We start from the raw sequence: 21,870 nt of genomic DNA on the forward strand, positions 1-21,870 counted from the left end.
TTAAATTTTTAAACGCTGATTCATCAGTGAATTTCACGATCCCCAGACCAGCGCATGGTCTCTTTGAGCCGTCTCATCTATCTGCCACACCACTCACCCCCATCGCCCACTACTTACGACCTCAGGCACAACCTTCAACACTCATACTCACCATCACCCAAGCGCCGTCAATCAGCTGGCTGTTTCACTAGTCCACCCACCGGCTCATAGCTTTGTGAACAGCAATGTCGACATTTACGGCCCTCAATGGGGGCTCACCAAGGCCTGCCGAGGCCATGAACGGGACGGCCGACGCGGAACGAGGACCCGGCCAATCGGCACCCGCAGATCCCAGGCCTGCCGCCGCTGAGAGCTCCACCACTAGCCAAAGACACGACAGGCTCCCTTTTCCAGGGCAATCGTCTCTCTCGTCGGCATCAGGACAGGAGGGATCGCACAAGAGGAAGCGCTCAAACTCGGAGTCTCCAACCAGGGAACGCCAGCCGTCTCCTGCCTCGAGAAGGGAGAGGTCCGAACGGACAGACCTGGCAGAAGCCACCGAGCGGGCCGGCAGATCAGAACCGGGAGATCGTCCTGAGCTGTATGGCGCTCAACGGGTCCGTTCGGAAACTCGCGACGGTTATAGCACCCCGCGGAGGGAGAGCTACCGGGGTTACGGCGACGAGAGAAGGGACGAGAGACGGGAGGATGCCGATCACTGGCATTCACGAGAGACAAGAGAAGAGCGCAACTCCAGTTACGAGGGCCCTTACTCGGCAGGACCGGTATCGGCCGTCTCTGACGACCAACCCGGCGATAGGCACCGGAGAGCCACGAGCCAGGGAGACAGCGCCGACTATGGGGATCAGAGCCCGGACGGAGATGACCGAGGTATGTACTCGGGCCAGTACACGCCGGAGCAGCGCAGAGATGGGGTCATCCAGTCAGATCCCAAGAAGCGGAAGCGCAATTTCAGCAACCGCACCAAAACAGGCTGTCTGACCTGCAGGAAGCGCAAAAAGAAATGCGACGAGACCAAACCAGAATGTAAGTGTTGTTGTTGTTGTTGTTGTTGTTGTTGTTGTTGTTGTTATATGGCCCTCGATATGGGGTCGCGTTGGGCCCGACCTGTTTTGCTGAGGGCTAACAATCCTGCCAGGTAACAACTGTATCCGCGGCGGGTTTGTTTGTGCGGGATATCCCCCGCAGAGGGGAACATGGCAGAAGCCCGAGGCCAAACCGGCCCAAGTCACCATTGAATCGAAGGACCCCAACTACGTCCCACCAGGTGCCTACGGGATGCCTCAGCAACCACCATACCCCCGGGAGCCGCTTCCGGGTCCGCCGTCCAAACGCGACTCGATTGCTTATAACCGCGTCCAGCCCACGCTCCGGATCACCCCCCCTCAGGGTCGCCCATTACAGTCTGACGACGATAGACTGACCGCATCCACACTTCCGAGCTCCGTGCTGAGCCCTGACAACAAGCTGTCTGCTCTTTCTTCTGCCTACACTTCATCAGCCTCAGCCATGTTTCCCACGCCCATCAGCGCCGTCACCAACTCGGCCCTGTCTGACCGGGCACCCAAGGAATACCAGAGGGTGCCGCCCCTGCATGACCTCACTAGGACCGACCCCGAGCAGCAGCAGCAGCAGCAACAGCAGCAGCAGCAGTCCCAGCAGTCGCAGCCTCCGCCATCTGCATCAGCACCTCCGCCGCCCCCCCCTCCTCCGCAAAGCACCACTGTTGCTCACCCTCCTTATAGTTTCCACACAGGCAGAACGGCCACCCCGCCCACAGCCCAGGCCGCCCCTCCAGCCCCGCCGCCATCGTCGTCTGTGGGTGGCAGCAGCGGCGGGCCACAAGCCACCGCTCAGCTGGCCCTATCTCACACGCAATTTCCCTCTGACCGTCCCCGTCGCGAAAAGGAAGAGATGCTCAACGGCCGACAATACTACCCCTTTGACAAGGAGCTCGTCCTCGAGCGCGAGCGCTGCAACGCGGCCTGCTGGCGCTTCAACAACTCGACCAACCCCAACATTGGCGTCTCCCCAGCCGAGCGCGCCCGCCTGTTCAGAGACATTCTCCATCCTCGTGAAGGCGTGCACCTCTCGCCCACTCTCATGTCCCCCGTCACGCACACGGGTCGGGTGGGCGACAACACGGCTGTCGAGGCGCCCTTCAACTGCGACTATGGGTACAACATTCAGATTGGGAACAATGTCTCGATTGGCAGAAACTGTCTGATCAATGACGTCTGCGAGGTCCGGATCGGGAGCAATGTCATTATCAGCCCGAATGTGTGTATTTACACGGGGACATGCAGCACCGATCCGCGGAGGCGGGCGGGCAACAGCGGGACGCAGTATGGGAAGCCGGTGGTGATTGAGGATGACGTGTGGATTGCGGCGAATGTGGTGATTTTGCCTGGGGTGAGGATTGGGAGGGGGAGCACGGTGGGGGCGGGGAGTGTGGTTACTAGGGTGAGTTTTGTTTTCCAACAACATGAAAGATTGGGATATACTGACAGACGGACAGGACGTGGCGACGTATAGCATTTATATGGGGTTGAAGGCTGGGCATAGGAGGGGGATTGCTTTTGTCTGATTGAGCTAACCATCCATCTCTTGTTTTTCTTTTTCTTTCTTTGACGCTCGCATCAACAACATCATTATTCATTGGAACAACAACTAACTGGGTATTATCCTGTCTTTTTTTCTTCTTCTGTTTCTTTAAGCTTGTTGTAATCATCATGTCTTTTTATGATACCCAATATTTGATGTATTCTTTTTCTGTCAATCATGTAATGTATGCTAGGAGCCGAAAGTGTCTCATGTTTCTTCTTGTTGTTTCATGGGAGGAAAAGGGAGGGGAAGGAAGAGGGGTGTGTGTGTGTGTGTGTGTGTGTGTGTGTGTGTGTGTGTGTGTGTGTGTACGAATAGCATCGGCTGGGCTGGTGGCTGTGTACGGGTATGGTATGACAGTTAGGGGAAGGGGGTATCAGAAAGGGGGAGGGGCAGGGGAGAGGTTGAGGAAATATAAGTTTATTGCTTACTGTCTGGGTGCTTTGTTTGATGGTCCAATGTCTGTTGAATGCTCAAGTGTTTACCGTATGACATGCATGACTGACTGTATTGTATTTTACAGCTGTTATCAGCCATAGTATGCAGAGAAGAGGCACGGTTTGAGTCGAGGTCGTAATTTTAGATACCTTGCATGGTCTATCACGGGCTGATAGGGGAAGGGGGGTTAATATGACTTTTTATGTTGTTGGTTCTTTTGTTTGTTGGATGTCTACTACTACCATCGAGCGCACTATATGGCGATCAAAAAGAGGGAGGTCACAGATTCGGGCTGGGCGATGTGGTGATGGGGAACTTGTTGTTGCAGGAGGAAGAAGGGTCAGTAAATGGGTCAGTTGGTACATCCCGCCCAAGGTTCGATCTGGGTGTGTATGACAAGCTGCCCGATGGTTGGGCGGTGCCAACTGCGGAGGAGCAAGGTTGGGTGTCCGGACGGAATGGGTGTTTGCTTGCATTTTCAGGAGAACACTGCTGTCTGCGTCTTGTAATGGAGGGGACCTGTCTTGAGGGTATGTATGAGTAAGGCCGTCTCTCGTTGTCTGCTGTCATGATTTCACCGATTTACACCGGCCGGAATGATATGCCCACCTTTGTATGTGTAATAAGATGTCCATTACAGATCGTTGCCCATTTTCTTATCCCAATCGCTGCGTTTATGGTAGGTGTGCATTGTCCAACGACAAACCTCCAGAGGTCCATGATATCTTGCATAAGTAGGTAAAAAAAAAAAAAAAAAAAAAAAAATAAATAAAGAAACCTGCCTTGCCCTCGCAGCAAATCCACTGAATATTTTCAGCTCATTCTTCCCTCGACCTACGGACCTAAAACCCTCTCACCTCTTGCCTTTCTATGCATGCCGCATCACCATTCCATTCCCTCGTCTAGGTCCCACCTCCAAAGAAGACAAGAGCAGCCAAATGCCACCAAGCGGCGTAGCCTCCGCGACCAGCAACAATGACCGCGCTTGCCTCGTCACCTCCCCCGCTTCGTCTGTAAATTCACTAGTAAACTTTTCCGGTTGTGTGCTTTTACCTACCTTATCTCGAAGATAGTCAGCTCTGTTTCGGGGGGTGTGATAAGTTATCTATGCGTCCAACCTTGCAGGTTCGGTTGTGCGTGTAACCTGGAACATCAGGCCGAGATCCGGGACCACCACCGCCGCCGCCGCTGCCGTCATGATGAGGTCTGTTGGTGGGAACCCGGAATCTTGACGCTGTGCAACAACAGTTGCTGGTAATGGAGGGATGGTGTGCAAGACAAGCGACCAGCATAATATGGGCTGGCCGCCGGATGTGCTCGGTTCAGCGCGGACGGGAGGGAGGGCTCTGGGGTTGCGGTGTAACGCTTCGCGCATGTTTTTTTTTCGCGTTTAGTGGTAGAGAAGAGGTCGGCTTTTGAGTTGGGGGGATACTGATAGTAAGGCATTGGGAGTTGGCGGTGGTCAATAGTGCCGGGCCAGGAGGCCAAACCAAACAACACGCGGGATAATATGACGGGACTAGATGGCGGTCGCGGGGGGGATGTGATTCACTTTATTATTTCGGTGTTGGACAGGCTCTATAATGTCATAGCAAACACGGTCAATGTTGTTCGAGAATGGATGTCGTTGTTACCGGTCCTATTGCAAAACGACGCCCACAGACAAGCTCCATTGTCAGAAAGAAACCAAGTTTTTTCGATCCACCTACCTAGGAAACACACAGCACCCCCTATTCAAGCAAAACCTCTTGAAATCATTGCAACTTGGAGGCCGGCTGAAATACCTGGCCCCCATTACCATCTCTCAGCTATCAGCTTTCTACCAGCATTAGTTTAACATGGCAGTAATATCATGCTAAAGAACCCTCGCCGAGAAACAAGCCCGCCTCAAATCTGGCGGAGCTAACGCAAGTCACAGGTACGCAAGTCCGTCTGTCGTTGCCGTCGACCGTGCCGCCCCGGCACGGCACACCCGAGCGGCAGAGTGAGATTCGGACCGGGGGATCTTGTTATTTTTGAGGTGAGTATATGAGGTCAATGTACAAGAACATTTGGGGGCGGATTGGCGGGGAACTCTACCTCTGCGTGAGGGGAAAGAGGCGCGGTGATGGCCAGGTGAGGCCGGCGGATGATGCTCTTTGTCGGTTTGGGCCCGAGGGGAGTGGTCATTATTTAGGCGAGTTGATATTGGATCGGGTTATGGGAGGAGGGTGTCGGACTTTGGGAGTTTGGTTGTGGTGTATTTTGTTTCTCCTAGGGGTCGGTGACGAAGACAGAATGCTGTGGTGACGTATGATACGTCGAGCGAGTGAAGGTTCTGAAGAGACAACCATGATGTATGAGTAAATAGTATATATCAAACTTCATACTTGTGTTCTCAGGCCAAATCTACAGAGTGCTGAATAAAGGATGGCTCGTTGGTGCCTGGCTCAGTCTTCGTAAGTTGACCAACCGCGAGCCTGAGTATAATGTGTTGGGCAATCTGGAGATAGAATGCTACGTTGACGCAGCTGCAGTGCACATAGTAGAGCTTGCATCTTGTATCCCCATCGGGATATCGGATCCAACCACACAGTGCTACAAGGCCCTTACAGTGTAGACACACCACTGTAAGAACATCAACCCATAGAAAACGAACAGTCCTGGCATGGAAGTCCTTTGACCCCCCGATATATCTATTAGTGATGCATCTATACCATGCGTTTGTGAAGGTATGCCATCATCAACACCTAATCTCAACGCCCCCCTTGCTCACGGTCAAATACTTGACTCCCTTGTAAGGTTTCATGTGCTCCACCATCCCTCTACTCTTCCTCGGGTCAATAATGATGCTCTCAACCTTGATACCGCTCGGCAGCCACCCTTTGACAGCAAAACTAACCAAAGCCGAGCTCGGCATCAAAATCTTATTCTGCGCCTGTCTTTTCTCGTCCCGTTCCGCTTCCCAAGCCTTATCCACCCCTTTCTCCTTTGTAGTACTCGTGACCGCAATGTCTTGATACGGCTCGTCGTAGTTATAGCCCCCACCACCACCACCAAACCCAAACCCAGTCGGATCACCCTCCTCCCCCTCCTCCGTCACCTGCTGTCCCACAACCGTACACCTCAACACAAAAGCAGACATGCCCTGCGCCAGCTCCTTGTTGCTAATCGTCCACTCCAGCACCCTCTCCCCAGGGTTATACGTCGCATCCCCTTTACTCGGCCTAATCTCCGGCACATTCCTCACATCCGCCGGCAACGGCACGGTAATCACCAAATCATGCAGCGAAGGCGACGCCGGAGTCCCGGCATTCGGAATCCCAAACCCTCCTCCCGGCCCACTGCCACCCCCTGACCCTCTCCCCTGAAGCCCAGTCCTCGCACCCAACCCCCCTCCTTGCACGCTCCCGCTGCTCCCAAAAACCTTATTCAACTGCACCCTCACCTCAAAATCCGACCCCGTCAGCCCCAACCCCGTCTTCATCTCCAGACTAACCGGCAGTTTCACATTCCCCATAGGCGGCTTCCCGTCCTCGTCAAAAGGCAGCAAATCAACCTCATACCCCGCCAACGTAAACCTCCCATCTGGCGGGACAAAGCTCAACACGCCAGGTTGTTCCCTCCACTTTGCCAGTCTGACACATGGGTGAAAAACAGGCAAGTCAACGATCCCCTTCAGGTTATGCTTCCCCGACGGCCCGCTCAGCGTAACCACAATATCCGGCACTCCCGAAACCTTGGTCGTGAACGCTATCGTACCGTTGGCAAACGCCGCCAGCGGTCTCCCCGACGGCGCGAGCGTGACCGACAGCGTCTCCACCACATCGGCGTAGAGCTCATTGGAAGTGTGCCGGACATTTGCCCTCCTCCACGGCAGCGCGGGGGTGTTTTGTGATATCAGCGATGACGACGATGCAGCGCTGCTTCCCATACCTCCCCCCAAACCCCCGGCAAAGTTCTTCCCCGCAGATAGGTTCAACCCCCCCAGTAGCTTGTCCACCCATCCTTCCACCTCGACCATGTCCCTTAGTGCGTTTGGTTCGGTGGTGTTGACCGTTCCGGCATCACACATCTCTGTGAGGAGCTGGGCGACGACATCGTAGTTGCTTTCGATTTTGTGAGCCAGGAGTGGCGCGCCGAGGAATTCTTCAAAGGAGTCGACGATGCGGTGCAGGAACTCGAGGACGAGGAGGGGTTCGACTTCGGAGGAGGTGGTGATGAGAAATAAGAGATTGGCGTGGGCGAGGGAGAAGACCAGGGTTGGAGGGTTGGTCTGGGAGAGGTAGATCAGGTTCGGTCGTGGGGCGGGATGGGAGAGGTAGAAAGGGAGGAGGTAGGAGGGGGAGAGGGGACGGGAGGTGTAGGTGTGGGAGAGGATTGGGCTGCTTTGGTAAAAGGTCTCAGCAGAAGAAGTGCAATTTAAAGTTGGAGAGAAAACTTACTTGTGCTCGTCGTAGATGTGAAGCGCCTCGATGACCCCGTTCATGGTGGGCAGCTAGGTTAGTGTGTGGTTGAATGTGGTTCAGTTGGGGGGAAGCTGTTTGTTGGCGGGCACTGACGCAATGAGCTGTGGGAGCTTGCAAGGGTTCTTTGGTGTGCCAAACGCTTGGCGCGCGACAAAGGCCGTTTTGACAAGTGGGTCTTGAATTTGATGTTCCTGAACGTCTCATCCTCGAGGTCTCTCACTCCAAGTCAAATAACACCCATAACTCACATCTGCATAACATCTCACAGAAATGGCTAAAGACGACATCCCACGCCTCTCCCTTCTCGACAGGCCCGAGAAGCTTGAGGATCTGCTCAAGCAAGACAGAGATGACGACTGCCTTTCGTGCAGGATAGTGGGTATGTTTTCGCCTTCTGGTTCATCTCATGTCATGGGCTCATGTTCTAATCCTGCATAACAGGCGGCGGTGCATTCTTGGGTCTTGCTGGTTACAGCTATCTCTCCGGTCAGCAACAATTACAAGCACAAAAGGCTGCCATCTTGGCTTCAAAATCGAGATTTGGTATACGCAGCAGGAGTGCCGCCATCACGGGTCTCTCGTTAGGATTGGCCTATCTGGGTCTGTATAGGCTGTTTAAATGAGGAAACGGAGGTTATGGAGGCACGAAGATAAGCAATCACCACTCAATTGGGAAGACACCAGCTGTCATCTGATTTGGGCATTTCAAGATCTATGTCTCTTCGAATCCAAAGGGACCAATGGAAAAGAACACCGCCGAGCCAAGTCAGGGAGCCGGAGGGAAGACAAGTCGTAGGAGGAGAGGGTGTAGAAAATAGCCTGTACCATAATGTGTATATCATCATCTATTGCATCCACACCACATCCTACATACATCGGGCTGAACGCAGTACAGCAAGGCATAGAACAGCATGTCGAAAGCAGAAGAAGAATGTCAAAAGTTCACCAGCCAAACCCCAACACCTTCGCCATCCTCCCCCTCCCCCCATCCATATCCCTCATCTACATCGCCTTCTTCCTCCTCCGACACCACCTCTCCCTCAGCACCGAACTCACCCACTTCGTCATCTTCATGCTCGTCGGTCACTGGCTCAGCTGCCTCTTCATGCACATTCTCGGCGAGTTAGCCTCCAGGTTCGGACACAAGCTTGGACTTGCCATCATCTCCCTGATCATCAATCCACTCCGTCTTGTCGGTGGTTTCAAGTCACTTCCTGTGGCCATGTCTGTGTGGCTTGGTACTTTAAAAGCAACGGGGGATTACCGATGACTGCCAGGAATGGTTTGTTTGTGGGTACCCAACTCAGAAAATGGGCATAGATGGGGGGGAGCGCCTGCTTGTGGGATAACGTCGTCCAAAACAGATTACAATTTTGTCCTGAGATAAAGATTTCGAGCTCTAAACACCACATGATTCGTGTCAATGCATATTCCAAAGCAACATTCTGCATAACATACAGCAAACAGCCGCTCCCTCCATCATGTTTCTAAACAAACGAGGGAGTCAAGGCCTTTTCAAAGAACCATATGTACAGTACAACCTCCACACACACGCACACAAGGACAGGACACTCTTTTTATGGGAGATGGAAAGTTTCCCATTCCAAAATTCCCACCAAACCTCCTCTTCTAATGAAGCCCCCAAGACTTTTCCCACCAACTCACCAACCCATAAACCCCACCCAAAACTCACTTCCGATACCACATCCTCGTAATCTTGGTATTCCGCATCTTCCTCTGCAGCTGAAAAATCCCATACATCAACGCCTCGCTCGTCGGCGGGCACCCCGGCACATACACATCCACCGGCACAACCCTATCACACCCTCTCACAACACTATAACTATAGTGATAATACCCACCCCCATTCGCGCACGACCCCATCGAGATAACCCAGCGAGGTTCAGGCATCTGATCATACACCTGCCGCAACGCCGGTGCCATCTTGTTGGTCAGCGTACCAGCCACAATCATGACGTCCGACTGGCGAGGCGAGGCGCGGAAAATGATACCGAGCCTGTCTTGGTCGTAGCGCGGGGTAGAGAGGTGCATCATCTCGACGGCGCAGCAGGCCAGACCAAAGGTCATGGGCCAGAGGGACGACTGCCGGCCCCAGTTGGTGATGATGTCGAGGGTGGTGCTGTTAAACACATAGTTAGCAACGGGGGTGGGGAAAGGGGAAAGGGAGGGGGAATGACGTACAGCGCGTATTGGACAAAGCCCTTGGTGCCCTCCTGGCTGGGAAGGGGAACCTCCTTTCGTTCGTGGAGCTTCGACAGCCCGTATCCACCGTGAGGCTGGACAGCGCCGGCGTCCTTGCGGGCCGACGACGAGATGGCCGCCGCGGCGCGGAGGGGGACGAGCTGGGTCATGGTAGGGCGTGCTGTTCAAGAGTAGCAACAATGATTAGACTTGTGTTCCTTATCCCCCGTCCCTCTCCCAGCAACCACATTCCCCCCTCTGCCCAAAACATCCAGCTCAACTTACCTCGCAGCGCCAGCGAGGCGCCTGTCCTCGCGGAGGCAAGCATCTTGTCCGTGGTATAGGTTGTGGTAGGTGGTCTGGAATTCGTCGTCGGCGTTCCAAGCCTCAATTGCCGGGCCCCGAGCAGGTAAGTCGCACGAGGTAGCGGAGTGGTTGTTGAGTGGAGAGGTTCCGAAACGGCGAGCAACTTGGGGAGATTGGGAAAAAAAACCCCCACGAACGAACTCGATCCCTATCAAAGGCTGGGAAAGTGGCGGTTCGACGTTGATATCCCCGAGCGCTTTTCGCCTACTCTCTTTCGCCCGCCCGCCGTGCAGGGGCCAGGTTCTAAGCACAAACTGGCGGGTTTTGATTGGTGGGGTCGCCTGAATATGGGGTACAAAATGACCCGCCTTTCGCAACGCTCGGCATTTTCCGACTTGTTTTGAAGCTATGGCCAGCTTTGAGCTCTGATGGCGGTTCTAATTGGTGACGACATCACTTGATGTTGAACCTCCCATACGTTCCGATGAATCTCATCAAGAGTTACTCTGTGTACAGACACCAATTCTATGAACAGAGGGAATTTGGGGGACTTTTGACATGATTATCTCCATCAGCAAGGAGGATCTTTACCCACAAGACTAAGCAAAGATATCTATGCATTGCTGACATGGAAATGCAAACCAATGGGAGGTCGACCTCCAATCCAACATCTCAAGCCTCGACGATAAATACAACAGATGCTAACAATGAAACCCAAACAACACGCGCACCTCATTATCAATGTCGGCCCATCACAACTTGAAGGCACCGCTGGTATGAGGTCCCTTGTGCTCCACAATCTTCTTCCCATCCAACCCAACAACCTCACCCTTTCTATTGATCACCTTGACACCGCCCTTCCTGAGATCGTTCATTGTCTCCCGTTGGGCCTCGGCCTTCTTGTTGACAGGCTTGTTGGCATCAAGGCCACCGGCCTTGCGGATGCGCTCCTTCTCACGTCTACGTCTCCTGGCCTTCTCCTCGCGGCTCATTTCCTGCTTGGCCACTGGCAAGCCGCTCTTGGCCACAACCTCGCCCTTCTCAGCCGAATCCTTGCCTGGCGCGTAGACCTCCTGGGGCGCAATCATGCTCTCGCCGCCGGCAACACCCTGGGCAGTGGTGGGTTGAGCATCCTCCATGGCCACCGTAGCGACATCGGCCACGACGGTAAGAGTGGGAGCCACAGGCTTGGGCTTGTAGTGCCAGCTGCTGAGAGCGTCAAGCCGGGCGCTGACGTCCTTCCACATCTGCTTGATCTCCTCCTCGTCCTTCCGCGTCTTGTCGTCAGCCGCGCTGACGTAGGCGTCAGGGTTGGACTCCTTAATGTGCTGCTCCTCGTATATCTCGGCCAAACTTTGCTTGCCCTTGGTGTCCTCGATATCCACCAGGCCGCGGCGGGCCGAGTTCGGGTTGCCAAAGTCATCGGGACGGCGGCGAAGAACTTCGTCGAATTCGTTTGCGAGAATGCGTCGCTTGATGAGTTCCTCGATAGACTCGGAGACGTCCTCTGTCATGACTGGTACCGGCTTGCCGGCATGCTCAAAGTCAAGATCCTCCTCGAGTAGCGAGTTAATGGGACGAGCCTGCGCAGTGGCCTCACCGGATAAGGTCCAAGCCCGCTTGGCCACCAATTCAGATTCGAGTTTGCGAATTTCATCCGCAATCTTGACCCGTCTGCGCTCGTGGGCGGAGCGACGGGATTTGGGATTTCCGGCCGAGGCATCAGACAGAGCGTCTTCCTCGGCGGAAAACTCGGACAGATCATCAAAGAGATCACGCTTGACATCGTTCTCGGCTCTTTCCATATCCTCCTCGGTCGGCTGGAACGGCTTCTTGGGCATGTATGGTTTTCTCTGATTGCCCGTCCTCTTCTTAGCTGGTGGCGCGAAGAAGTCCTTGTAGTAGATGTCGTTGGCGGTAAGGTCCATGTCCATATCGTCAGCACCGGCAGGCTGGTCATCATCACCCTCGTCATCCTCGCTGTCACTGAACTTGGCCAAATCTGCGAGCTCTTTCTTGCTCAATGCTGGTCCCTCGTCGTCCTCGTCATCATCCATATCCATGTCATCCATGTCCATGTCTGAATCCTTATCCTTGGCCCCCTTCTTGCTAAATTTGTTGACTGCGAACGGGTCTCCGTGCCAATCGACAGCCTCCTCGTCGCTGGCGTAATCTGTATTTGGATCTGCGCGAGCATCCTGGTCCTCGAACCATTGGGTTTGCTTGTTAAACTCGTCTATTGAGAAGAAGCCGTCGTTGAGTCCGTTGGGGTCTTCAACGAAGTCGGCAACTTCAGCTTCAGAGTCTTCTTCATCCTCATCATCTTCTCCGTCCTCTTCAACCTCGGCCCCTTCCTCTTCTACACCCATCTCCTCGTCCTCCTCATCTTCGTCATCGTCTTCATCTTCGTCGTCATCCTCGGCTTCCAAATCGAACATGCTCTCGCCTTCTTCGCCGATACTGGATGTCTCCTCGTCAGAGTCCTCAGTATCGGCCTCACTGCCCTCGTCAACATCGGAAGATGCGCTCGCGTCATCCTCATCGTCCGATCCAACTTCAAACCCATCCTTGCCGAGATCCAGGGTCTTGGCCCCAGCGCCTTCTTGCTCGATTTCGTTGTTCTCCTGGAGTTCTTCCAGGACCGATGTCGACTCCTGAAGCGCGCTGCTGATGATCTTCTTTGCCTGCTGCCATACTTGATCTGTTTCGAAGCCGTCGATATGCAGTTTTCTGATTTTTAGAATGGCGCTCTGACCGTAGCTGCCGTCTCTCTTGCGCTTCTTGCCAGCCTCACGGAGCCTCTGCTGTTGTTGATCGCTGACCGGGCCAGCCAGAGAGTCGAGCGTCTCTTTTGCCAATTGCAGCGAGCCGTTGGGGAGCAGAGGTGGGGGCTGCAGGAAAAGATGGCGGTTTGCCGGGGCAGTCGAGTCGAGGAAGAGGGCGATGGCCGAGCTGGGCCCGAGGGCAGCTACACCGTTTTGCGACATGGCGGGAAGATTGGTGAGGGTGTGGGAGGTGGAGGTGAGGTCCGAGTTGCTGCCTGTCGACCCTGCCATGCTTTTGGGTTCTGGCGAATTGTGTTTGTGGCGTCGCGATGCCCAAAAGTCAAAATGCTGTTGCAAGGCAAATTTTGGCCGCTTCTTTGCTTCCAAAAAATCTCGGACGGCCTTTGAGCCCCACCACAAAGCTGGGCAGATGCAGCCAATCATGAGCTTTGCCTTTGATACAGTAAGGCTTATCGCAAGGCCCCCATTCAAGAGCCTTGCAGCAGCACCTTGAGAGCTTCTCCAAATTCACAGAAGATCATTTGAGCACACTTACAATGATATGGATGTCTTGTTCTTAGGTCTTCATTCTCGCCAATTGAATTTGTCTACCTCTCAACCATTGATGGCACAGTTATTCCATGATACGCACACCAACAACAGCAGCAACGAGACGTTTGCCCGATGGCTTCACCCGCATTTTTTATCTCTAGCATCAAGTCAACTTGAGTAGAAATACCAATCTGAACTTGACCACCTTGCACTCGAAACCACACCACCTTCACTGCATGGGCTGGCTCAAACAGCACCTAGTATACGGGCCGCGATGATCTTCTCCTCCAATGGTTATCTTGCCGACGGGAGGCTTCACGGTCATTACTCTGGATCGCCCACAGCATGAAGCGCGCATTGACTATCAACGACTCTACTGGACGAAAGCTAAAATTACTGGCCAGCTCCTCATCAACACCTTCCAATTCGAAATTCGGGATGGTGTTTGTGTAGCCGGAATCGCAGGAAAAGTGAAGATCGCAAAACTCTCTCAATCGTGGCTGGTTACAGCACATCAAGAACCCCGCAAAGACGACCGGTATAGCCTTGAGCAACTCTGATCACGCATTACGAAGACCAGCAAGCCGAGCCGACAGCAACGACGCGGAAGCAAGAGACTTCTTCCGGGCTGCGCGATGTGCGCAGGTCCCCTGTTTCGCTTCGCTTCAGACACAAGCCGTGAAGTATACGTAGAGATATCTGATGCCGTTAGGCCTATAAGAGGCAGACACGCGTATTCCCGAAGCTATGTGACGCTGAAAAGCTTCTTTCAATCTTCATCAGATGGTCACGAGACAGTCAGGCATGTCGTGCTCCTCAAAGCTGGACTTCCACCAATCGATGCCTCGAATGGAGGAACCGTCCCTCATCTTCAACGGCGCTGACCCTGGCCTCAGATCCCTTGTCCAGGCCCTCATGGGGTCCAAGCGGGGGAAGCACCAGCCACTGACGCTGCGCAAGGATTGTTTCGGTCTTGAAACACCCTTGGTCACTTGTCTCTAATCTTTCGGTACTCTATCTGTCCATGTACACCAGGACGAAGCAGCAACCCTCTCTCGACTCGTCTGCGTAACCAGCCGATAACGAAAGTCCAAGATGAACTTTTGGGACAAAACTGATGGGCAAACTCGACCATCTCTCTGCAGGGGACGGGAAATGTCCCGAATGAAATGCAAGGCCCAAGATAGCGTCGTCGCTTTGGTCGCTTGAATGGGTCAAAAATTTCTTTCCAAAATATTCTCAAGTCTGAAGAGGCCGGCGGAAGCTGCCACCTTCTACGGCGGGGGCCAGTAAGATGGACGAATTCCCCCACGTGGAGGCACTGTCCGTCTCAGAGGTCAAAACTTTTGGACCAAGAACATGAATGCTACTCTCCCGACAGTACTGCAGATGCAGAGGAAAACGACATGCCTATCCGCCGAATAACGGTTGCTGTAGAAAGTCCTCGCGTGCGTGAGGTAGGAGGTTTGTCCTCAAGATATTATCCCAGAGGGCGTGTCAAGTGGCAACATGACTTCTTGTCACGCAATGCGAGTCAGTATTTTACCAAAGCTCTCTCTTGGCTTTAAACCGTTTACGTAGCACCAAGACAACGGCAAGCCACGACGGGCATATTATCATACAATCCTAACTTGGCACTCAAAGCTATGAAGCCGTTCCCGTCCCGCCTCTTCCTCTGCTGTCCATCGTCGAAGGGGACCGATGGCCGGAGGGAAGACCGGCAGCTACGGAGCTTGATCAGTCAGTTCTGTACTCTGTGCAGACAGTGGATAGATCTGATCTCGAGATCTCAATTTCCAAGCGAAGGGTCGGAAAAAGAAGGACAAGCCTTTCTGTGATGCTTCCTAGCGCCCTACCTGTACGGAATAGGTAACTGTGATTGTGTGTTAAGTATGTACACAAACTCGGTTGGACGGGTTCACGGACACACAACCGAGGAGAGTTGGTCGCGATAAGCTTTTTGCCAGGGACTCCTTGTGGTTTCGGTGCATCTGCAAGCGGAGGGACGCACTCGACGCACTTCTGCAGCATGTGCTACCATGTGCCATGTCCCTGCCCAGACGAACCCAGCCCCAATTTGTGGCCGTAGGGGTCCACTAAACGGCATGGTACCCCACCAGCGTCGCAGCAGGTACGGGTACCTGTAGACTCTTCCAAGCTTACAAGGTTGAACAAAGTACTGATGACACCTGCCGAGCCCGAGGGAACTGGCAGGCTCTTGTTCTTCGCCTCCCTCCGGTTCCAGCACAAGCGTTGGTTCCAGGTTTATCACTTGCTCAGAAACCCCAAATTCTTGCCCAGAGAGGCCTCTTTCAGCATCCCCAATTCCCTCTGTTTCTTCTCTTCGACACTAATTGCTTCGAGTCGAGTCAAATCGACCGCTGCGGTTGAAACAATTCCAGAATCATCGGTTGCTTACCCGGTACCAAAACAATCGAGAGCGCTGCCCTGCCGACTGTACCCGCCCTTGCATAGGATTCGTCAATTTGTCGTCATCGCCCACTGAACCACCGCTTCCCCAAGCATCTATTGTGAAACTGGCATATAGGTATTATCGGGGCATTTGTTTTCTTGCAAGACATCTGGAATCCCCTACAAGTCAAGAGAGGAATGAAATACGGGGAGCAGTTCGAACAGGAGTCTGTTCCGCAATGGAGCCTTTGTAAGTTTGCAAACCCGCCACAACCGCCTCTCGAAACCGCATCTTCTAACCTGCGCCGACATGGCAGATAACATTGACTACAACTCTCTAAAACACCACATCAAAACGCACACGACAAAGGACCAAGCGACGGCCATAGCGATCCCGGGACATCAAGACACTGCCCTCGGCAAGTTCGAGGAAGGCTTCTACGGCGAGCTGTGTCGCCAACATGACCGAGTCGACCTCTTTGTCTCCAGCAAGGCTGACGAGATCTCGCGGCGCCTCCAGCACTCGTCCAATCAGATTCACCGCCTAATAGTACGCTGCGCAACATCAGGCCGGAGCACCATCTCGATCAAACGACAGCGGCGGTTTGTCAAGTACGAGCAGGAACTCCTCCAATGCGGCGACGACATCCGCTCCCTGCGGCGCTTTGTCGACGCGCAGATCGTGGCGTTCCGCAAGATACTCAAAAAGTACAGAAAATGGACCGGGTCGTCGACGCTGGGGATACGCTTCAGGGACAATGTCTTGTCGCACCCCAAAAGCTTCACGCGGTGCGACTTTTCGCACTTGCAGGCCAGGTATGACGACTTGCTGGTCACGCTGCGGGCAGCATCGCCTGTCGGCATGAGCGGGATTGGCTCCCCGACCCCCGAGCCGACGGTCGACCCGCGCGATCGGCAGAGCTCCCCGAGCGAGGCGACGATTGTGAGCGAGTCACAGGTGGTGTACTGGAATGAGTACGACTGCGGAAGCGAGGCGGGGGACAACGACAGGAGGGATGAGGATTATGCTATTTATATTGACCCGAACGAGGACATGAGCTTCCCCGGCATGAAGGCTCTTGGGAATCTTTTCTCCAACCCGGTCAAGAGGTTGAACTCAGCCTGGATGTCGATTCGATCGGTGCGGTCGAGGGAGTCTCCCTTGAGCGATGATATTGAGCGCGGACCACTCTTGCCGACTGACTCGACCGTTTCGACGTACGGTTCAACTCGTGCGAAGCCATTCTCTACCGAACCGAGCTACTTTACGATACCGCCTGGCAGTAGGGGTGGCCAGTCCGACACTGATGTGGAGGAGGATGCCAACTACTCCAACCGCCACAGTCGGAGGGGGTCGTATGGGTATGCTTCCTCGGAAGATCAGTTTCCTACCGGCTATCGTCCTCACTATGCTGCTCTGCCGAGCATCAATGACCAGCGCATTGAGCAGTACAGGGAAAACATGTTTTTCTGGATCACGTGGGGTTGCTACGCTGTTGCGTATGTCTTGATGGGGATTGCGACTGTGCTCATCACGGCGGGGCGTAACAAGAAGCGACTTGAGGTGGACGCGGGTGTGACGCTGGGCATCATGACTTCTTTGGGGCTGGCATGTGCGGCGATTTGTATGACGGTGGCCAGGCAGGAAAGGATGGGATGGGTTGGGCTGGTGGCGACGTGGATTGCGTTTGCGGGGATATGTGCGGCCAACGGGGTGTTGCTTGTGCTTGTGGTTGGGAATGCTCCTCTATGATCAAAGTCTGAGGGAAGGCGTGATAGCCTGATGATCTTGAGACGAGAGATCTCTTTTTTTTCCCTTTTTTTCTTCTCTTTGGTATTGGGTCATTTTGTATTTAACTGTACGGGTTGCGCATTACATCGGATGGGGTCTCCTGGGTGAGGGAGGCTGTTTTCCGCCATGGGAGCAAAGGTTGCATGATACCAGGTTGGTTTTTTCTTCTTTTCTTCTTGAGTATACCAAGGCGGCATACATTTGGTGGGGAAGGGGGGGGAAGGAGGGCGCTTTGAAGGGTAAAAGCAAAGCGGGATATTGTTGAGATGGTTAGCTGTACCTTTTGTGTGTGTAATAGTAACAACAGCAGCGGTTTTGTCATTCACTCTCATATAAGACGAAGACTTGATGTTGTTGTGTGAGCAAGCAATCCAACCCCCACTTCACGAATGAAACCGATTGAAGTTCCCCTCATCCACTTAAACGGTCCCTCACTTAAACCCCGCGCTTCACATTCCACCAACCATCCAACAAACATTTCAGAGCTTTTCAACACCCTGGTTATTGAATGACCTCACCTCTCTCTCTTACCTCCATACTAACTAACTAAACCCTGACTTTTTTTATGTTTCTGTTTCCACAATGAGCGACGAAGACCGCCCCAGCAGCAGCAGCAGCAAAAGGGCGTCCCTCCTCAGGCTCAAGTCCAAGGTGAAGGAAGTGAAACAAGTCGTCATGTCCTCCCAGCTACCGCAGACGCACTACAAGAAGGAGGTGACGCGGCCGACTCGGCTGACGGGGTTGTTTCCTAATACAACCAACCCGGTTGTGTTCTCTGCGCCGATGCTAGGGACGGCGAACGGGAGGTTGGCGGCCGAGGTGAGCAAGGCGGGGGGGTTTGGTATGTTTCCCCCTTCTCTCTCTCTGTAAATGTGAAAAGGGGTGCTGCTGCTGATGATGATGATGGTGGTGATGATGATGATAGGGTTCATCCCCGCGGGATATAACTTCAACCCCGAATCCGGACCGGATCATCTAGGGCAGTTGGGGGAGGAGCTAAAAATCGCGAGGAAGGTGCTGGATTTGGAGCAGGCGACGCTGACGGCTGTCCCGGTGGGGGTGGGGTTCATTCTTTGTCATGAGAGTGCGAGGACGCATTTTATCGAGAGGGCTATTCCCGTTTTGCAGGAGTATTCCCCCCAGGCGGTGTGGCTTTTTGCTCCGAGGGTGGAGGATGTGGAGGGGGGGGTGGTGAGGGGGATTATTGACGTGTTGCATGATAATGGGTTTGTGGTTTTTTACCAGGTCGGGACGGTGAAGGCGGTGAAAGAGGCGGTTAGGGATGGGGCGGATGTGGTTGTTGCTCAGGGGACGGATGCGGGGGGGCATCAGTTTGCTAGGGGGGCGGGGACGATGAGTTTTTTGAGGGAGGTGGTGGAGGTTGTCAAGGGGGAGAAGGAGAGGACGGGGAGGGAGGTGGAGGTTGTGGGGGCGGGGGGGATTGTGGATGGGAGGGGGGTGGTGGCTGCGTTGGCTTTGGGTGAGTACCCAGCTGGGATTGAGAGAGAAGGGGACGGGGGCTGACTAGAGGGTTATACAGGGGTTGATGCGGTTGTTATGGGGACGAGGGTGAGTTTTGAGCTTCGGGATGGGACATGGAATGAGGCTGACAAGGAGATAGTTCATTCTCGCTGAGGAGGCGACGACGCCAAAGTTTAAGCAGGAGCTGATTGCAAAGACAACGGACGGGGCCTCGTCAACTTTCAAGTAAGATAGCAGTTGTGGAAATCTTTTGGGGGTCAGGGCTGACATGACGACAGACATACGGTCATGGACGACATTCAGGGCACCACCATCTGGCCAAAGATCTATGACGGCCGAGCCATTGTTGGGGGTTCGGTTGAGGACCATCTTAACGGGGTGCCAGTGGAGGACAACATCCGGCTTTTCAAGGAAGCTGCAGAGAAGGGCGAGACGGACAGGACGATTACTTGGGCGTAAGTACGCACGGCAGTTTTAGAAACAGAATATATTTGCTAACAGTCATCAGTGGAAGTGGCGTTGGATTGGTCAGCAAGATCCAGCCGGCCGGTGAGATTGTCAAGGAAGTGCGCGAAGAAGCGCTTCAACGCATCAAGGAACTGCAAACATTGTTTTAAACGCCTATTTTCGTGTATAACCATAGATCATCAACGCATTTCTAAACCAATGCCGCTCGCTCGTCTGTTTATGTACATTTCATTCGTCACACATCATCTTACAAATCTTCCTTCGCGCCAGTCTGCTTCTCTACCGCCGGCTCATCCACGCCATCTCTGGAGTAGACCTTCTTTCCCGCAACCCAGGTCTCCCTCACCTTCAAGAACCTGATTTCTTCCTCCCCTACCTTCAAAACATCCTCGTCCATCACCACCCAATCGGCGAATCCCCCCTCCCTGATCACACCGGCCTTCTTCTCCCAAAACGCCGCGTAGGCAGGGCCCCTGGTAAACCCGTCAAATGCCTGCCGCACGCTCAACCCTTCCTGCTCTTTATACCACCCACCTTCCCACCCTGGCGGCCCAATGCCTGTATGTGGACTCTTCCTCGTAACGGCAGCATATACTCCCTCAAAGGGATTCGGCGGCTCCACGGGGAAGTCACTCCCCAGCACCGGCGGCCCAACATCCCACATGGACCTCATCCTGTACGCCTCCCTCGCGATCCTTTCCTTACCCAGCCGTTCCTCCGCATAGGCCATATCAGAAGTAGCGTGGGTAGGCTGGATGCTGGGTATGATTCCCAGCTCTCTCATCCGGGCTTGATCGTTTGGGTGAATGATTTGTGCGTGCTCGATGCGGAAACGGCAGCTGATCTGCTGGCACATCATGGGTGGGATGCCGTAAGGGCAGACCTCGAGGTCGTCGAGGGCCGTGGCTAAGGAGTCAATGGCGTGGCGGTTGGCCAGGTCACCGATGGCGTGGATGTTGACTTGATACTTGGCCTTTGCCCAGGAGAGGGCGAGGGAGTGGAGGGTGCTGGCATTGACGAGGAGAGAGCCAGAGGTAGAAGGACGGTCCGAGTAAGGGTCGATCATGGCGCTGCCCCAGGAACCGAGGGCACCATCTGTTTTCTGTCAGCAATCCTAAAAAAAAAAAAAAAACAGAGACATACCAGCAAAAAGCTTCACACTCCCCACCCTCAACCACCCCCCTTCCAAATCCACCTTCCTCGCCACCTCTGGACAGAAAGTATTTCTCTCCGGGCACTCAACCATGGCATACACCCTCACCGTCCACTCCTCTTTGTCCTTCTTCACCATCTCCTCATAGAGATCAATATCCCTCGGCAGCACACCCGCATCATGCATCCCCACCAGTCCAACTTTGTTCAACTCCCTCATCGCACTGCCCACAAACTTCTTTTTCTGGGCGGCGTTTGGTTTGGGCCACAAACCAGTAACAATATCCATAGCATTATCACAAAACACGCCCATCCCCGGCTCCCTCACAATCTGCCCCCCTGGAACCTCCCCAGGCAATTTGTCTATATCAATCAAATCCAGAACCGCCTGCGAAACCCAAGTACAGTGCACATCCACCCGATCCAGCATGAAGAACTTATCCCTCAACTCCTCATCATCACTCAGCCAGTCCTATCCCTTTCTCGTCAGCGCCCCCCCCCCCTTTTTCTTATGTGTAAAAATGTAACTCACAGCAGTAGGCATCCCCTCCCTCAACAACCCCTGATCCCACCCCACCCCCCTAACCCAATTCCCCCTTGATCCAACCCCCCCCTCCCCCTTTCGTGACTCTAAATACTTTTTTATTCTCGCTGTCACCTCCTCCTTCGACCTGGCCCCAAACAAATCCACCCCGTGCAAAAACTCGCCGTATTGTAACAAATGTCCGTGTCCGTCCCACAATCCGGGGAGTACATACCCCTTCCTCTTGTTCTCTTCTCCTTTGCTGGGAAAAACACGGGTTATGAGGCCAGTGGAGGGGTCAACACCGAGGCAGTTCCCTTGCTCCTCCTCTGTCCTGTCAGAGGCAAAGGAGGTGGTGATGGGGTGGTCGTAGCAGTGGATTATCTCCTCCTCTTTCGTAGCGGTTACCGAGGCGAGAAAGGTTGTGAGAGAAGAGGTGTATTTATCCCAAGTGTAAGCAACGTCAACAGGGAGCTGGTAGACCACCATCTCAGCCAACTGCACCGGTCCATGACGGTACAGCAGGGCGGACAACAGCCCCGTCAAAGCGAGGGTTGCCAGCCCCAGCAGGAGGCGGAGGGGTGATAAGGCCATGAATCGCTTCTCTCTTGTCCCAGGTATCCTAAGTCAAGGTAGACGTCACAAGCGGAAGGGGTGGTTTGAGAAATTATACAGGAAATTTTTTTTGTTTTTACCAAAAAGAAAAAAAAAAGTCAACGTCAGGTC

The 21,870-nt window shown here is 53.9% G+C and overlaps 8 protein-coding genes across 8 annotated transcripts; 4 read left to right on the forward strand and 4 right to left on the reverse strand.

Moving 5' to 3' along the window:
• Positions 1 to 224: 224 nt before the first annotated feature.
• On the forward strand, positions 225 to 2,587 carry QC764_402530 (uncharacterized protein; the record flags this gene model as incomplete). Its single annotated transcript, XM_062946532.1, has 3 exons — positions 225 to 1,026; positions 1,139 to 2,463; positions 2,519 to 2,587. The coding sequence occupies 3 exons, from the start codon at positions 225 to 227 to the stop codon at positions 2,585 to 2,587; spliced, it is 2,196 nt and encodes a 731-aa protein (XP_062800172.1).
• Positions 2,588 to 3,217: 630 nt separating this feature from the next.
• QC764_402540 (uncharacterized protein) lies at positions 3,218 to 7,568 on the reverse strand. The gene is made up of 2 exons (XM_062946533.1): positions 7,467 to 7,568; positions 3,218 to 7,409 (listed from the first exon to the last, which is right to left on the reverse strand). The coding sequence occupies exons 1-2, from the start codon at positions 7,508 to 7,510 to the stop codon at positions 5,765 to 5,767; spliced, it is 1,689 nt and encodes a 562-aa protein (XP_062800173.1). The 5' UTR covers positions 7,511 to 7,568; the 3' UTR covers positions 3,218 to 5,764.
• Positions 7,192 to 8,371, forward strand: QC764_402545 (uncharacterized protein). Its single transcript, XM_062946534.1, has 2 exons — positions 7,192 to 7,869; positions 7,932 to 8,371. The coding sequence occupies exons 1-2, from the start codon at positions 7,761 to 7,763 to the stop codon at positions 8,111 to 8,113; spliced, it is 291 nt and encodes a 96-aa protein (XP_062800174.1). The 5' UTR covers positions 7,192 to 7,760; the 3' UTR covers positions 8,114 to 8,371.
• Positions 8,372 to 8,849: 478 nt separating this feature from the next.
• On the reverse strand, positions 8,850 to 10,020 carry PaNUO19.3 (PSST subunit of the respiratory complex I; the record flags this gene model as incomplete). Its single annotated transcript, XM_062946535.1, has 4 exons — positions 8,850 to 8,889; positions 8,949 to 9,630; positions 9,693 to 9,873; positions 9,978 to 10,020. 3 exons carry the CDS (start codon positions 10,018 to 10,020, stop codon positions 9,180 to 9,182), a joined length of 675 nt encoding a protein of 224 aa, XP_062800175.1. The 3' UTR covers positions 8,850 to 8,889; positions 8,949 to 9,179.
• A 730-nt stretch (positions 10,021 to 10,750) lies between these two features.
• MPP10 (U3 snoRNP protein) lies at positions 10,751 to 13,054 on the reverse strand (the record flags this gene model as incomplete). Its single annotated transcript, XM_062946536.1, has 1 exon — positions 10,751 to 13,054. One exon carries the CDS (start codon positions 13,052 to 13,054, stop codon positions 10,751 to 10,753), a length of 2,304 nt encoding a protein of 767 aa, XP_062800176.1.
• A 2,487-nt stretch (positions 13,055 to 15,541) lies between these two features.
• On the forward strand, positions 15,542 to 17,480 carry QC764_402570 (uncharacterized protein; the record flags this gene model as incomplete). Its single annotated transcript, XM_062946537.1, has 2 exons — positions 15,542 to 15,977; positions 16,045 to 17,480. Exons 1-2 carry the CDS (start codon positions 15,926 to 15,928, stop codon positions 17,478 to 17,480), a joined length of 1,488 nt encoding a protein of 495 aa, XP_062800177.1. The 5' UTR covers positions 15,542 to 15,925.
• Positions 17,481 to 18,101: 621 nt separating this feature from the next.
• Positions 18,102 to 19,651, forward strand: QC764_402575 (uncharacterized protein; the record flags this gene model as incomplete). The annotated part of the gene is made up of 6 exons (XM_062946538.1): positions 18,102 to 18,360; positions 18,445 to 18,999; positions 19,060 to 19,088; positions 19,141 to 19,226; positions 19,280 to 19,456; positions 19,510 to 19,651. The coding sequence occupies 6 exons, from the start codon at positions 18,102 to 18,104 to the stop codon at positions 19,616 to 19,618; spliced, it is 1,215 nt and encodes a 404-aa protein (XP_062800178.1). The 3' UTR covers positions 19,619 to 19,651.
• QC764_402580 (uncharacterized protein) lies at positions 19,611 to 21,862 on the reverse strand. The gene is made up of 3 exons (XM_062946539.1): positions 21,154 to 21,862; positions 20,613 to 21,093; positions 19,611 to 20,564 (listed from the first exon to the last, which is right to left on the reverse strand). Exons 1-3 carry the CDS (start codon positions 21,736 to 21,738, stop codon positions 19,717 to 19,719), a joined length of 1,914 nt encoding a protein of 637 aa, XP_062800179.1. The 5' UTR covers positions 21,739 to 21,862; the 3' UTR covers positions 19,611 to 19,716.
• Positions 21,863 to 21,870: the final 8 nt, after the last annotated feature.

Source organism: Podospora pseudoanserina, chromosome 4 (assembly GCF_035222485.1).
Source record: "Podospora pseudoanserina strain CBS 124.78 chromosome 4, whole genome shotgun sequence".
Taxonomy (NCBI): Eukaryota; Fungi; Ascomycota; class Sordariomycetes; order Sordariales; family Podosporaceae; genus Podospora; species Podospora pseudoanserina.